Here is a 16,842-nt window from a genome sequence, read left to right as displayed (position 1 = left end):
GGGGTTACATGAATCAGCCGTTATCCAAGCTGAATTAAAATTCAGAATTTTAACTTTATATGCTGTATAGACACTTCTTTGAATGACAGTAATAGTGTCACTGTTTTTATTTCGACCTTGAAAGATGAAATTAAATATTGGTTTGCATGTGTTAATAGTAATCTACAAAGAAAATCACAGTAGAAGTTATGTAAAGAGAAGAATTTATTTATAAAACTAAAATTAACAGTGGTATAAATTTGCACAGACCCTTTTATTTTAACAGCATAAGCAAGCAGGAGCCTGACTCAGTTCTCTAAGAACATCATCATTTTTGACTGACGGGAATAAATAACTCTATGAAAACTGTAACAATTCTTTAAATCAAAGTGTACAGACAAAGATTATAATATACCAAATGTATTATCATACACCCAGAGGGAAGGATTTGACTTACAGAATAATTAAATCCATAAGAGTTCATACCTTATAATTCAATAAAAAGTTTCTTGTGCAACATAAAGAACCACAAATCCAAGTGTGGTGGTGCACACCTGTAAAATCCTAGCAGCTAGGTAGGCTGAGGCAGGAGGATATCACGTTCAAAGCCAGCCTCCACAACTTAGCAAGGCCCTAAGCAACTCAGCAAGACCCTGTCTCAAAATAAAAAAATATAAAAGGGCCGGGGATGTTGCTCAGTGTTAAACACCCCAAGTTCAATCCCCTATACAAAACAAAACAAAACAAAACAACAACAAAAAAAAAAAAAAAAAAAAAAAAACGCATGCAAATATACAATAAATCTAATATCTGCAAATTATTAAGTTACCTAATTTTTATGGGAAACAATATTTCCACTTAGCTTATTAAATTTAAGGAGGTTTTTGCCCTTAAAAAATATACTGAAACATACAAATTAGTAGTAATTAAACTTTTAAAACCTCTACACACCTAATAATACAGTTGAAATTTACATGGCTCTGGATTCCAATCCCAGTTTTGCTTTTATCCATGCGACTTTGGGCAAGTTTGTGAGATGAGCATTATGGAAATACCTGGTGCAGTGCCCAGCCATGCATCCAAAATAAGCATCACCTCTTGCTAATGTGCATTCAGTCCAACAAGATTCGCCCAGTTCCTCTGAGTAAGGTGTGAAATTAATACACAAGCCCAGAACCAGAAGCTGTGATTTGTAGAAAGGATACCTTGGCTTATTAAAAAAAAAAAAATTGAGAGAGCTTTCTTCAGCGGTGAGGTCTCCCAAGGGAAGGCAAGGTAGAGTGTGTGAGAAGCAGAGCTCCATGGCTGTTAGAATGGCCCATCTGTCCCCCAAGGAGAGGCTGCTGACAGAGAGGCTCCTGCAGAAGCATCTGGCCATCTCACATCAAGCCTTTGTCAGAGCTACCCAGGTTCCGGTCCCTAGTGCCAGGGCTGCTACATGGCCCTCAGTTCATCAGTGCCAAGGCATGGCATGAATTTAAAACTCAGAGGGTTTCTTAGATAACAGTCTTTGGGACATGCAGAGGACTATGTCCACACCCACCTGCATTTGATCCCTGCTGCTCTGTAACCTTGGCAACTGAACACAACTTTTAGATGATCCTAGGTTCCCAGTATCATGGGTTCTTCTCATTTTAAGCAACATCAAATTCTACATAGATGGTTCTATCTTCAGAAGGATACATGTCCTCTGCACCAAAATCCCTATGTTTTGGAAAAGATGGATGAAATTTGGGACTGATACTTACCCAGAAGCACAAGTCAATACAATGAATGCTCAGTGATACTGAGCCCCCCAATCACTTTTCTGCCTGACAACACATTTCTGGTGGTCACCAAACCACCCAGGCAAGGTGATAGCTTATTTCTGGGCTATCATTCCTTTTGCAAAGTGATGCCCCATTTCAGTTACCATCCATCAAGGTTCAAAGTGTGAGCTGTGTGTTTTTTCTGTTTTCTTAAGTTGTTCTAGTAGATAAGTGTGATAAATTTTAAACAGGGAAATCAGCCAAATATATTTGCATGAGTCAATGAACTGGGCTTGCTTTAACCTAACAATGACGGTATGCACTGTTCCAATACCTTAACCCACTCACAAATTTCATTTTAATACCAAAATACCACTCATTCTGGAATTCACAAACTGTACTTGTAGTAATTATGTGCCAACTTCCTTAAGACTAAATATAAAAATGTGGAGCCGGCTCACGGTTGTGCTGTGGTCAAAATGAATCCTAACTAGCTTCACTAAAGAAAACGGCCTTTTTTCTCTTACTTATAATATAACGCATTTTTCACACTATGACTAAGTTAATAAACTTAAACACAAAAGGCTTTTTATGAGTAATAAACTACTACTTAATATAGCGTCTCAATAGAAGAAAGTTGATTAGCTGACTCAGAAGGTAGGAAGCCAAATTATAAAAGTCATTTAGTTCTACTAAAAGGATGGCTTTCTGATTTAAAAGGACAGAGTTTTAATTGGGTAGAGAGGTCTGCAAGGGAATCACCAAGGTCAAGAAGATGAAAAAGACTGGTGGCTTTTTAATCTGTAAAACCTGGATTGGGATCAGCCTCACGTGGTGCCTTCTCTGAGCAGAGCCCTGGGAGACATCTGCCTCTCCTCCGTGGGCCTCCTGTTGCCAGCGGAGCCTCACAGATGTTGATGACTTCCTCTCAGCACTTGGTGTGAAAGCCAGGTGACTCCCACCAGGTGAAGGACATCAATACAGGTTGCAATTAATTAGAACAATTAACTAATATCACCACAGATGGGGACTCATTCAAGAAACCCATGCTAGTTATTTGTGTACAGGGGCTGGGTGCACAAAACATCTCCATCCAGGAAGCTGGCAGTCTAGCAGGAGTGACAGGAGGAGAATCAAATCCAGTAAGACAGAAGAGTTTCACATAATACGTGTATTTATAAAAGGGAAGATCGAAGTAAGGATACCATATATGGTATCATCTACAGAAATGAACTATTAAATGACAAGGATATTCCTTAAATGCTTCCAGCCATCTGTGTATATAGTTTTATTGAGCTAAACACAGAGAAATGCAAATACACAGATTAAAGTCATTCTAGAACTTCAATAACTTTAACACCCCCTCCCCCAAAAAATTGCTTTCACTATTGCCACTTTTCTTACTCTGATTTAAGCAGAAAACTTGAGCTTTCTCTCATAGTTCTCTCATTGTCCAAAAGGTCACAACTGACATATCTTGCTGGTCATTTGTCATTTGCTGTTTCCTTCATCTGAAAGAATCCTGACATCCTTCTTCCTGTCCCATTGCCTTTAAATTCTTCTGGAATGAAGCAGTGTTTATATACAATGACAGATTAGCATACACACCACATACAGGCAGTGTTTACCATCCACCCCAGAGCTTCTTCTGGGGGCAATCATGGCCTCTTGAAGCATCAGGTTTACCAGATGCCCAAATGGCAGGAAGCTCAACCACAAGGTACTGCCCAACTACTTTTTTCACATTTCCTTCTGTGTTTGATAACGGCTGAAAGACATTTGTATTCCATTATCTATAAAATAATCCCCTTGAAGACCTCCAGAGCAAAGCTCCTTGGAACAGAGAAGCATTGCTTGCAGGCACTAAGAAGCAGGCTTCCGGGTCTTTTCAAAAATACCACATGAAATAGGACACCCTTGGAAATAAGGACCAGCTTCCTGGCCCAGGCCTCCCACCACCCAAAAGGAAGCCAAAAGATAAAGGGTCTAAGGCACCATCCTTCCCTAGTTGTCTACTGTCAGCAGATGGAAAGGGTGGAACAAGAGATATCAGAAGTTAAATCCAAATTAGAGAGTACACAAGTTCCTTAGCATAGTCCCAGTAAGAACAGCTCTGCTATGCACAGGTCATGAAACCAAGTTTCCAATAATGCAAATTAAATTTTGCCTCCCTATGAGGCAAATAAAACACATATAATATAAAGTCATAAGTCGTCATTTCATCCCGTAAGTGAGCAGTGCCCTGAGAATTATGGACAGCACACAGTTTGTCAGTCGTTCATATTTTCAGTAGCTACTTACTGCATGCCTTTCCTTGCCAGGCCCTAGGAAAACAGATGCTGACAAGATAATTTTACCTTTACCTGCATGGAGTTTATATTTTCATAGGAGAGACAGAGCATAATGGAGTATATAATGGATGAAATCTAATTCCAAGGTATGAAAAGAAAAATAAGAGCAAATTGAGAATGAGGAGCAGACTGAAACTGGGCAAAGTTGGGGACATGAAGAAGTGATCTGGGAAGAACCTGCAAAAACGGAGGTTGGTGACGGGTACAGTCCCTGCTCACCTGAGCAATAAACTCCCAGGATTCTCTAATGCTGCCAAACTATACTTTGCTAGCAGATATACTGTGAGAAAATAACAAGCTAAATTTAAAAGTTCATGAATTGTTTAAATATGAGGGAAACAGATACGAGGCTGCTAGACATTCTTGTTTGGGAGTCATTCTCAAATATTTCAGCAGCATGAAGAGATCTTTAAATAATTTCCTTTAAAAATCTGGGGAAAAGGTTTTGCAAAGATCCTGAGGTAGGACCATGCTCGGAGTGTTTGAGGACCAACGAGAAGATAAGAGGAGCTGGGGAGGAACCGGTAAAGAAGTGATAGAGGAAAAGAAGCTGGACAGGTGGCAGGAGCCAAATCAGGCAGGGCCCTGGGTGCAAGGGAAGATCTCTGACTTGGTTCCACATAGGATGAGAAGTCTCTAGAAGATTTGAGCAAAGGAGTGACTGCCTTTGGTGTCTATTTTCAAAAGTCCACTGTCTGCTGGCATGGTAAAGGCAGGAATGGAACTGACATTAGTGGAGGGTCACCGCAGCAGTCCTGGCAAGAGATCTTGATAGCCCAGACTCATTGATGGTGATATCCATGGTAGGATGTGATCAGATTCGGAATATGTTTCTTTGGACAGTGATCATGGTCCATATTAATTAAACGCTCAGAGTTGCCCCTTTACTGCATTAGACAGTGTAACAATTCCAACAGCTCCGATGGAAAACACCAGGCTCAGTTCACAGGTGAGGACTTCAAGGCTTCAGTTAAACACTTGCTTCCTGAGCTTCCGGACCCTCACTACAAGCAAGACTTATAGTTCCTGGTGGCTCTTCACTTCCTAGAATAGTGGAAACTCATCTTCACCAGCTAAAAGACTTCAAACTTCTACTTCCAGCCCTGTGTAGCTAACATGTCCCTAGGAAAGAGGCCATACCCTGTCCACATCCGGAATGGTCATGTCCCAGAGCCCATCCTTCACCAATAACCTATTCTGCCTCCCAAACTGGGTAATGACAACCACAATGAGTGAAACAGAAGGTCTTCCTACTTGTTACAAATAACTCAGGGTGACCACTTAAGACTGAAAGACTACAATCAAAAAAAGAAGTTTATCATATAAATAAAATATCCCCTGATTTAAATAAGATGTCAAGTCATCTTGCATTCATTTTTGTACCTTTTGACTATGTTGTGGCGATACGCATCCTTTCCCATACCTAGCTGTTTCCACTTGTTTTCTTCTTGCTGGTTCCCTGGATCCGGGTATTAGTGATCTCTCATCCATGGTTAAAGCGATGCCATAGTGCGTGAGATCTTTTAGCATTACAATCCTTAGGAAATGTTTTTTGAAGTATTATTTCTTTTTTATTTCCTCCCTGGAGGACTTTGATTCTTTCAAAGGAAAAAAAAAAAACTCCAATTCCCTAAATAATTAACAAAGGAGGAAGTGGGTCATTGGGTGCATGCCTTTGGGGTATATAGTTTGTATCCAGTCAGTGGAGTGAGTGTGTGTGTGTGTGTGGTGTCTCTCTCTCTCTCTCTCTCTCTCTCTCTCTCTCTCTCTCTCTCTCTCCCCCTCTCTCTTTGTCTCTCTCTGCTTCTGATCACCATGTGAGCCACTTCCCTCTGCCACACTCTTTCACCATGAAGTTCTGCCTCAGCTTGAGCCCCAAGGAATGGAGCCAGCTGTCTATGAACTGAGACTTCTGAAACTGTGAACTCTCAAATAAACCTTTCCTCTCCTAAAATTGTTCTCGTCTGGTCTTTTAGTCACAGTAGAGAAAAAGCTGCCTAAAACAACAGCTGAAATGAGTTTCCCAACTGCTGCTTCAATCTGCATTCAACATACCCCAGGCACAAGTGTGTAAGGGAAGAACAGGCTTTCACCAGTCAAGGTGCTGACGGTTCTATCACTGGGGCCTCTTCACCTCTAAGTCCTCACCTTGTATGTCTTGGCTTAGCTGCCAAACTGGTCTAGCTTGTGGCAAAATGATGCTGGGAAGCTGAGACAGGACCAAGCGGCAGCAGGACAGTTGCTACCACTAGTAACTGACAAGATACTCTTCTCCAAAGGAGCACCAGGTCAGTCTGTGAACGTTCATCCAAAGACTTCACTAACAGGCTATTAAAAAAAAAAAAAAGCGAAACAAACAAACACCCTTCTCTATAGCTGCACACAAATAGCCTTTGACTAATCCCATGTTCTGGAACTTGACCTAAGAAGGTAATCATGGGTACCCACCCATGTTTAGCTCCATCAGGATGTTTACTGAAGCACTGTTTGTATAAGAGAAAAGAGGAAACAGCACTGAAATTTCATGGAAGCAATAAGGAAATTTCAAAATGGACCATTACATTTTAAAATGCTACAAAACTTGTATGCAATACATTCCCAATCTGGTAAAAGTCAATACAATATAATGAAGTATATAAGTAAATAGAATAAGGGAGTAGTTATGCTATTTTTTGTATGTGTGTGTGTGTGCTAGAGATTGAACCCAGGGCTGCATCACGCACTCTACTATACTCCTATTCCTGGTTATGCCGAGTTTTTATTATTTTCTACTACCTTTTAAGTGGTCTACATTTTTAAAATTTTCTATTTGACACGTCTTTCATTCAAAATAAAAATCAATGTATATGTTTATGTATTTTTAAAAGCTTTGGGACAACAGACGCACACACAGAATGCTATCTGATTACCAATGTTTTAAAACCCAATGTTCTTCAACTGGTTACAGAATGTCTTTTCTTTAGACCAAGGACTAAATCAGGCACCTGCTTTATGCCTCATTCTACAAAATAGATGCATATTTGGAAAGAGAACTCAAATAAAAAATCTTTCTGACTTCATTTATATGAGCCAAAAACTAAGGAAAAAATGCTTGACATCATGGAACTATACTTGTAATGAAATAGAGAGGAACAAATATTAACACAGTTCATCTTTCTGGGTCTCCAGATAATTTAACGATATTTACTGAACTCTTCTAGGAATGGGGAAGTTAACCATGAACAAAAATGCCTAAAAACCCTGATCTTGTGGAGCTTATGTTCTGGCAGGACGAGATAAAATCACCATGTTAATGGTAAGTAAAACTGAGCAGGGAGAGGGGTAGAGTGTGCGTGGATGAGGGGAAGGGGATGTTGCTGCTGATTTCAACAGAGTGGCCAAGCCCCAGTGATGGGGTCACATGAGGGAGAGAGTTGAAGGGGCAGCCAGCCCTGTGAATGTCCAGGAGGAAGAACATTCCAGGCATTTTCCTGATAAATGAAGGGAAAACATCTTTTCTCTTCCACTATTCTTTGGGCCATCTGGAGTTACATTTCTGATGTAGATTTAGTCAGCTCACAGCTACAGAATAGCCAGATGAATAGCTTCTGAAGAACGTGAGGTCCAGAAAAAAGAAAAAGTTAAGGGGAATGTGTGAGTCAGCTGTTCATTACTGTGACCAAAATACCCAACAAGAACAACATAGAAGAGGGAAAGTTTATTTTGGCTCATGGTTCCAGAGGCTCAGTTGAAGGTGGGCTGAATCCATTACTCTGGGCCCAAGGTGAAGCAGCACTCAGGGGAGAAGGGTGGGTCAGAGGAAAGCTGCTCAGCTGTGGCAGCCAGGGAAAGGGGCCCCAGGGATGGTGAACCCACCTCCTCCAGCCATGCCCCACCTGCATGCACTGAACCACCCAGTGAGTGCCTTCAGACTGAAATGGACTAAGTAGGGGAGGGCTCTCACAATCCAATTATCTCACCTCTGAATATTCCAGCATTAAGCCATTAAGGGACAACTTGTGTCCAAACCATAACAGGGGAGAAAAGGCATTTGCACGTGCCCACTGACAATACCTACAAAAACTCCTAGAGTCTTCACCTCGCCACTAGTGCATACGTGGACTGTGAAGACAAAAGTAGTTCATGGTGGAGAGATGTCAGGCTCTACTGGTTAGGATACAAAGCATTTTCTTACAGCCTTCTCACCTACTATTTCTGCCTGGATAAGATGTGAATGAGCCATACATTTAGTACCAAGTTATTTCTAAGATCTTTTTTAAAAAATCTGTTACTATGGGGCTGGGGTTGTGGCTCAGTGGTAGAGCACTTGCCTAGCATGTATGAGGCATTGCATTTGATTCTCAGCACCACATATAAATAAATGAATAAAATAAAGGTTCATTAACATCTAAAAAAAATTTTTTTATAAAAATCTTTTACTATGAAATATACATTCACACATTGAATATGAAAATATCCAACATGTAAGTTTTAATTTTCTGACAAATGATGCTTGCTTCCAGTGGAAAAGTGTCTTTAAATACCACCATGTGTGATGGAACAGGCAAAGCAAAAAGGCAAAGGTTACTTATAGGAATCAGTTTATAACCACAAATTTGAAACAGTGAGATAAATGTAATTTTCCTGCTTTATTACAGAAAAAGTAAGAGCTAGATATAATCATGATCATTAACATTTAGGCTTTCAAAGACAAAGCACATTTATCCTGCCACAAATTAAACCACCAAGTGATTAATCACTCAAAGTTTAAGAGTAAATGTTATATTATACCTATCATAGCTGTGACTTAGAGCAACACTGCCCAGCACAACACCATCTCGTTTCGGGGTGGGGGGGTATTATATTACCAACAAAACCCTCAAGAGCAGAGATACTCTGAATTGAATGTGAACTTCATTCTAATTCAAATTTAGCATCTCTCAATTTACATGATCAAATGCACAGATTGCCAGCATCACTTCAGTCACTCGGCAATACATGAGATCCTATTTAGAGTATACACCAGATAAAGTGTCTCTTCTAGGGATAAACTCAACTTAAGAGCTGTCAAAATACGAAATTCTTTGGAAAACCAAGTTTCATGTTCAGAAAGACAACAGTGATGATCAAGTTCCTTCATTTCAAAAAGCAGACATAGGTTTCTAAACAAATGAACTTTACATCCAAAGCATAATCACTCCTTTCTGAAAACTATAAGAAGGGGCTATAAATAAAAAGCTCCAGGTTCTTTCTAGAACTTCCCAGATTTCATGATCATAAAATCACTTCCTTTTTTTTGAGAATCCAGGGGATTTTTAAGAAGAAAAAACACAAGGAGAGATAAAGATCAAGTTCTTACTATGCTAAAGATTAGGAAAGAGAAGGTAGAATTCTTTCCAAATCCCCCCAGATACTTATTTCTATGACCAAAAATATGTAAACAAGCCATTCGGTGTCGTGAAATGCCTAGGCCATATTAATTACACTGCCAAGAGTGTTATTTAACACAATGAATTGTGGCTTTTAATAACAGAGGCTGGAATTCCTGGCTACTGGATAGCTGCCCATAAGTAGAGAGCGAGGTGAAGAGTCATGGTTTAGTGAAAAATAAATAAATACACATATAGATATATAATAAGTGGAGAGAGAGAGATTGGGTTGGGATGATTGAGACTAAAGCATTAATGATATAGTTTCTGTATTGCATCAGAGGAGAAAAATGAAGTGGGAACTAAGACTCCTGGTATATAAATAAATAAATATACGTGTGTGTGTGTGTGTGTGTGTGTGTGTGTGTGTGTTCATTTTCAATACTGGGGATTGAACCCAGGGCCTTGAGCATACTAGGCAAGTGCTCTACTGTGGAGCTACATCTGCAGCCCCTTTTTACAAATTTATTTATTTATTTATTTGGTCCCAGGGATTGAACCCAAGGCACTTAACCAATGAGCCACATCCCCGGCCCATTTTTTATTTTTTATTTTGAGATCGGGGGCTCGTTAATTTGCTTAGGACCTCACTAATTTGCTGAGGCTTACTTTGAATTAGCAATCCTCCTGCCTCAGGTTCCTGGGCCGCTGGGAATACAAGTATGTGCCACCATGCCTGGCTACAAATTTATTTTGAGTCTGGGTCTTACAAAATTGTCCAAGTTAATCTCACACTTGCAATCCTCCTTTCTCAGCCTCCTGAGTAGCTGGGATTGCAGGTTTGAAATATTTTTCTTAAATACCCAAAATGATAGAGAATACTATATTTTCAGGCTTGGGGAGGCCCTTCAGACATCATCCACTGGAACCCTGTCTGGGAATCCTGGGATCAGCAACTCTACAATGTTCTGGGTCAGTTTCAATCTGAATGCTAAAGAATGCTTAGCCAAAGTAATCTCTTTCACTTTTAAACACTTTGCAGAAGCAGGCCTGTTTTTAATGACATCTTCTCCTCACTGATCCCAGTATGACTCCATAAAGCTGGGGTCCCAAACCCCTGGCCCCTGGGCAGGATGGGAATTAAACCATTGGTACCCACCAGCACAGGAAAAGAGCCTTTGTCAGTCAATTAGTTCCCTTCCACCCTTGGAGAAATCTAGAACACATGGATCAACTCCATCCTGAGCTCCCGCTTTCCAAGGACAAGCTTGTCTCTAAATCATTTCTGTAGCCACCTGCTCTCTCTGCTCATCCCCAAGTTGATATTAGAAACTCAGCCTCTCAAAAGTTCTTCCCAGACAGCTAGAGGCTTAACTCCCTCTTAAATATGTACTTGTAAATAGCAGAAAGAAAGCTAGCAAGCACACTCTTTTAAAAAATGAAAAAGAGAAAAATCACCACTTACAGGACCTGGCAACTCGAGAGCAATGCCACACACATTTACCTTGTGGATCACGCATGTCTATGCTGTGACAACACTGCAGTTCAGGCCAAGAGTTAGCACGCATGCAAAGGAGGTTAGAAGATGCCCACCAATCTTTAGAGAGAGCTGGAATGCATCTCTCAAGTCACTGAGGCCACAAACCAAAATGGGCCTGACTGTCTGGACCTCTAAAGCATGAAAACGTAAATAAAGAGAATGTTCCCAAGGCTTCCAGGGTCTCAGTGCGTCCTAGGGGTATTATGGTCCAGCCTAGGGTACCTGAATGTCACTGTGTGTCACTGAGTTCAGGGCTCAGGAGGGTTAATGTTGGCTGCTATGTGTCAGCTAAGGTATGAGCCCAGTGTGTGTTAACCCATTTAATTCACAGAACAAGCAACTGAGGTAGATGCTACTATCTTTGTGTCACAAATGAGGAAACTCAAGCCCTAAGAAGTGGAAAACTTACTCAAAGATATACAAAGAGAGTAGCAGAGTCAGGACACAAACCCAAGTGGGTCGCTCAGAGGCTGCTCTCCTGGTTAATGGCTCCTGTAAATGGTTTCTAGAAATTTCTGCTATCACTTCCCTCAGAGCATATGGAAAAAAGGTTTGCAGGCAGGCATCAGACCAGCTCCCACTCTTCACCAGCACCTCCATGTTCACTTCCAGGGCTCTCACCATGGGGGGAGGGCTGCATTCCAGAGCCCCTTTTTGCTCTAGCCCCCAGGTTACTCTTCTACTACAGATGTGGCCCCTCACAATTCTTGATAGGGGGCATATAAGTTTTTGGGCCACTGCTCCCACATCAGGGAGAGGCAGTTTTCTCTATTCATCACTCTCTCTTCGGAAGGACAAAAAGTATATGACTTGAAAATCCAGAAATGAACAAAGACTGGCTGATAAAAAGAGGAAAGGAAGCAAAATGAGAAGGAGAACATGAATTGAGTACATTCTTCCAGCGACTTGGGAAGCTGAGGAAGGAGGATTGCAAGTTCAAAGCCAGCCTCAGCAACTGAGCAAGAATTTGTCTCTAAATAAAAGGGCTGGGGATGTGGTTCAGTGGTTAAGCACCCCTGGACTCAATCCCCAGTATAAAGAAAAAAAGAGAGAGAGAGAGAGAGAGAGTATATTTTTAAAGTACCTATTAGTCATCAGGGAAATTCAAATTAAAACCACAATGAAGGTACAATTTCACATCCACTTAAATGGACAAAATGAAAAAGATGGGTAATAACAAATCCTATGAGGATGTGGAGAAACTGGAACCCTCATGCACTGCTAGTAGGAATGGAAAAAAGGCTCGGTCTCTTCAGAAAAGAGTCTGGTGTTTCCTTAAAAGGCTAAACCATAAACTACCATATGACCCAAAAAGTTTACTCAGAATATACCCCAGAGAAGAGGCACACGAAAATTTATGCATAAATATTCACAGTAGCATTAGTTAAACAAACCAACAACAACAAAAGAAACCACCTAAATATCCATCAATTGATGAACAGGTAAGTACGGAGCATCCATAGTATAGAGTACTATTTGTCAGCACAAAGGAATGAAGTCATGACAGGACACATGCTACAGCCTTGTTGGACACTGGAAACACTGCTGTAAGAAAGAAGTCAGGCACAGCAGTCCACAGACCTGATTCCATTCACATAAAATGAACAGACGAGGTAAATAGAAAGATGGAAAGCAGATCAGTGTTTTCCTAGCGCTGGAGTTGGGGAAGAATGGGAGTAACAGCCCACAGCTATTAAGGGTTTCTTTACGGAATTAACATGATATTGTGTAACTCCATCACTATACTAAAATACATTGAGTTGTATGTTTTAAGTAAGTGACCTGTTTAGTATGTAAATCACATCTCAATAAAGCTGTTATACTGGGCAAAGTAACTTCTTATAAAGTAAAACAGACTAGTCTATCCTAGGAGACTCTGCATTTTTGTGAATGAGAAAGCACAATTGCAGAAGTGGCAGAAACTCAAAATCATTTATTTGGGAAAAGAAAAAAAATCAAAAAGGAAGGGCTTATAAAAGAAAAAAGGAAAAAAAAAGTCTTTTTAATTGAATTTCAAGATACTGGTTGTGTTAGTGTCCTATCACACAGAATGCCTAGATATTCAAAGATGGTCTGCATAACTCCAAATCCTTTTTTCACCAAAAGCTACTAAGTTAAAAAAAATAAAAGACCTATTTCTTTTTTAGAACTAACTTACTTCTTCCTTCCTTTCACTTTTTTTTTTTTTTTTTGGTGGTGCCAGGAATTGAACCCAGGGCCTTGTGCATGCTAGTCAAGCACTCTACCAACTAAGCTAGATCCCCAGCCCATGTATGTATGTATGTATGTATATACATACATATATACATATATATATATATATATATGTATGTGTGTATATATATATATATATATATATATATATAAAACTGTATGACCAATGTGTTTCTGCAACCTGTACAATCAGAAAAAATGAGAACTTATACCCCATTTGATTCAAATGTATGAATTGTCAAGATCATTGTACTGTCATGTGTAACTAATAAAAAAATAAAATTAAATAAAGGACCTAAAGAAGAGGAGATATAACATCAGATTTTGAATTTTTTTTAACTTTTTGAGGACTGAATTAAAAAGTCTACCCCTATAAGGATCTCTGATACATAGCATTCCAAATTCACAAAATAAGAATATTTGATTGGCATCTAAAATGTATAATTTCCTAACATGAATTTAGAACTCTGACTCCAATGTTACTAGAAAAAGTAACGACTTTTAAGTTCTGGAACCAAGTATAAGGCATTGACCGCCAGACCAGTGCTGGCTGTTTTGAGATTCAGACAGAGGAATATGAGTGTGAACAACGGGTTTACCATGCTACCCTGTCACGTATTTCCTTATACTAAGACTTTAGTAGAAATCAGTGCAACCTCTGGCTAATGTGGCAAAATGTCAAAAGATAAGATGGAGCTTTGTGGCTATTCTCAAAGCATTAACACATTTTTGGAAACAGGAAACTATTAGATAGTAAAGAATCTCCTTTATCTTTTTTTTTTTTTTTTTTTTTGGTCTACAACTTTACTATTAGTATACCTTTTACTCCCACCTTGCCTTAATCAAGTCTCACTTGTATGGAAAATCAGCTTAGTGCTTTCTTTAAGAACAGGCCATCCATTAATTGATCCAGTGTGTTGCCAGTCCTGGAAAACCTTTTTAGAAAGGAACAAATGATGCCTTACTTTGTGCTCAAAGAAGCTGAGTTTAAAATTTCATGCTTATGCACAAGGACATATTTAAAGAATCCTGTAAAGTCAGTTAACAATTCTCTTGGAGTTTAAGAAACCAAGAAAACCTTTCCTTCATACCTTTCTTCCCACCCTCTGGATCTTCTACATTAAACTAAATGTTTATTTAAAGATACTTTACATGACTTAAAGTGTTCTTCCAGAGTCCTAACATCTTTGGACATCAAATTTAAGCAGCACTCCTCTGATTAGGGTCAGAGAATAATCTTTTTTCTCCTAGAAAACTGTTTAACTCAAGGAAATATAAAGAATATTTCTAAAGTACTGTATCCTAACTTTTCTAAGGTAACTGGCCTCCCTCCTGTTGGTAACTAACACAGCACTGCGCTTTTTCTGGCCTGTGTTTCCTAAGTCTCTAACATTTCCCCTCCCCACCTACTTGTGTTAAGGTTGACAAATTTCCTTGACTACAACAGCTGGTGTTGATTACCAGAGGCAAATCCATGATATATTTCACTAATAGGAGACATGAGCTCTTGGAATGGAAACTTGTCCCCAAAGAGAACACCTCCATGAATGTAGCCAAAGTTTGGTGTTCCATTTCAGTGTTTTTTGCTTTTTTTAATCTGGCTCCAAAAGAAAATATTTTTGATTAGGCTACTCTGGTCAGAAAACACATCTGCCACTTCTGTCCCTCTTGCCTTCCACTGTATGCCACAGCCTCAGGCCAGGAGCCCCTCTAAGGAAGGAGGTCTACTTCTCAGGCACACAGATACAAGCAGTACCCTTCACTCAAGGAGGCTCCTCTGCTAAACCTAGTGGCTTATGCTAACAATCCTGAAAAATAGAGCTTTTAATTTTTTTTTTTTCCTATCAGGGAAGCATTGCACATGTCAGAAACAAGTGTCATCAAGTTGAACTTTGGGGTATATTTCTAGTTCTGGTACTTAAGATCACCAGAAAAGCTTACTTTTTTCCCCACCCTGAAATCGCCTTATTCTTGCCAGAAAGAAAATTTTGAACATATTTAAATTTCCAATCAGGCAACGGGTAATGGAACACTGGAAAAGCAGTTATAACTTCATGGCCACGATGCTCTTCTTGGCTTGCTGAGGATTGTTTTTATTCACCAATGTGCGTGCCTGTCAGTTTCTCAGGATGACAGCCTGGCAGAGCTCAGTTACTTTCAATATTATTTATGACGTGCGTAAAACCAGTGAGGGAGGGGGGACTGTTAATCTCCCACGAAGAGCGGAAACCTAACTTGCAGAAGAAGCAAGTTTGCAGTGGCAAGCTGCTAGCAGGTAACTCTACCCACCTCCTGATACACAGACACATGCATCAGGGGAGCACCTGATGCACACACCCGAGTGCAGAGCGAGTTATCAGATACACCGGCTCCCAACAGGTGCAGAACCGGCCACTAACCAAGACCAATATCCGAACCCTGTCTTCCAAAGCCCGCCTTCCAAAGTCTTCTCAGAAAAGTTAGCCCACCTCAACAAAGCCGCGTCCGAGCGGCGCTATGTCAAGCTCTTTGATATTTGCCTAATATAGTGCATCCTCTACTCTTTGTAATCCCCCGCCCCCAAAGTGACGCGGGGCAAAACTTAATAGGTCCGGGGAACCGAGATGCGTCTTCCGCGCAGCACGGACTTTCCAGAAAGGAGCTGGGCTGCAGAAGCTGGATCTTTCTCGGCGCCTCGGTCCTCTGTCTCCCCTCCCCCGCACCCGCCCAGCACCCGCCGGGGCAACTCACCTGCGTGGGGCATGGTGATGGTCTCGTTGGTGTTGGAGCCCGCGTTGAAGATAACCACAGCGGAGGCGTTCTGCAGGAACGCGTTCCGGATCTTATCCCTGTACGTGCAGTTGCCCTTGGGGATGAGGGCTATCCAGTTCTTGCCGTGGGTCGGCGCGGCGAACTTGGTGTTGGGGTCGCAAGCCAGGCGATCGTGGGCCGAGCTGGCCATGACCACCTCCCCGCGGGCGTCCTGCTTGGGCGAGTGCTCCCCGTAGCGCCCGCACTCTGTCTTCTCCGTGTGCAGCTCGGCGCCGCCGCCGCCGCCCGCAGCCCCGGCCCCGGGGTCCGGCGCGGGCTCGGCGTAGGTGATGTTCACGAAGGCGGTATACCATTCCTCCTTCTCGGCCACGGTGAAGTCCAGGCAGAGCAGATGCACGAAACAAAAGGAAAGCAGCCATGTTGAGAGAGCCAGACTGCGGCACGCTTGGATGAGAGACATTGCCATCTTTATCCGCCGGGGCCCCCTCCCCGCCCCCCGCGCCCTCCTCCCGCCCCGTCCCTCCTCCCCAGCCCGGGCCAACCCCGGGCCGGCCGCTTCTCCAGCTGCTGCTGCTACTGCTCACTCCCGGGCCCGTGGGGCCGCGGCTGGGACGCGCAGCCGCCTCGGGGACCAGATTCCGGGCGAGCGGGTGGCGCCGGCCCCTTCGCCTCTTAGCCGAAGAGCGGCGGTTGCATCTTGCTTCTCCGGCGCGCTGGGGGTGAGAAAGGAGGGGGCGCTCCGGCTTGCGGAGGAGTCCAGCTGCCAAGCGTCCTGCTCCTTCGGCCGGCTTCTTCTCTCATGGGGTGGCAGGGGGCCCAGGAGCGTGCCGGGTGGCAGCTCTGCCCGCTCCGGCTCCGGCGGGGGCGGGCGCGGCCGTTCGCAGGCGGGGTGTCCCAGCAGCCGCAGCCGA

At 42.0% G+C, this 16,842-nt stretch overlaps 1 protein-coding gene across 1 annotated transcript in view; it reads right to left on the bottom strand.

Annotated features, from left to right (window-relative positions):
- Rnf150 (ring finger protein 150) overlaps nt 1–16,421 on the bottom strand; it is a 215,053-nt gene extending 198,632 nt beyond the window's left edge. Inside the window, exon 1 of the mRNA XM_027926708.2 lies at nt 15,911–16,421. Coding sequence (XP_027782509.1) covers nt 15,911–16,397 — 487 coding nt within the window. The 5' untranslated portion in view covers nt 16,398–16,421. The remainder of the gene's footprint in view (nt 1–15,910) is intronic.
- Between the last annotated feature and the right edge of the window lie 421 nt (nt 16,422–16,842).

The sequence above is a fragment of the Marmota flaviventris genome, chromosome 7 (genome assembly GCF_047511675.1).
Source record: "Marmota flaviventris isolate mMarFla1 chromosome 7, mMarFla1.hap1, whole genome shotgun sequence".
Taxonomy (NCBI): domain Eukaryota; kingdom Metazoa; phylum Chordata; class Mammalia; order Rodentia; family Sciuridae; genus Marmota; species Marmota flaviventris.
The sequence above is the reverse complement of the archived record's forward strand: the minus strand, read 5'-3'. Positions and strand labels throughout refer to the sequence as shown.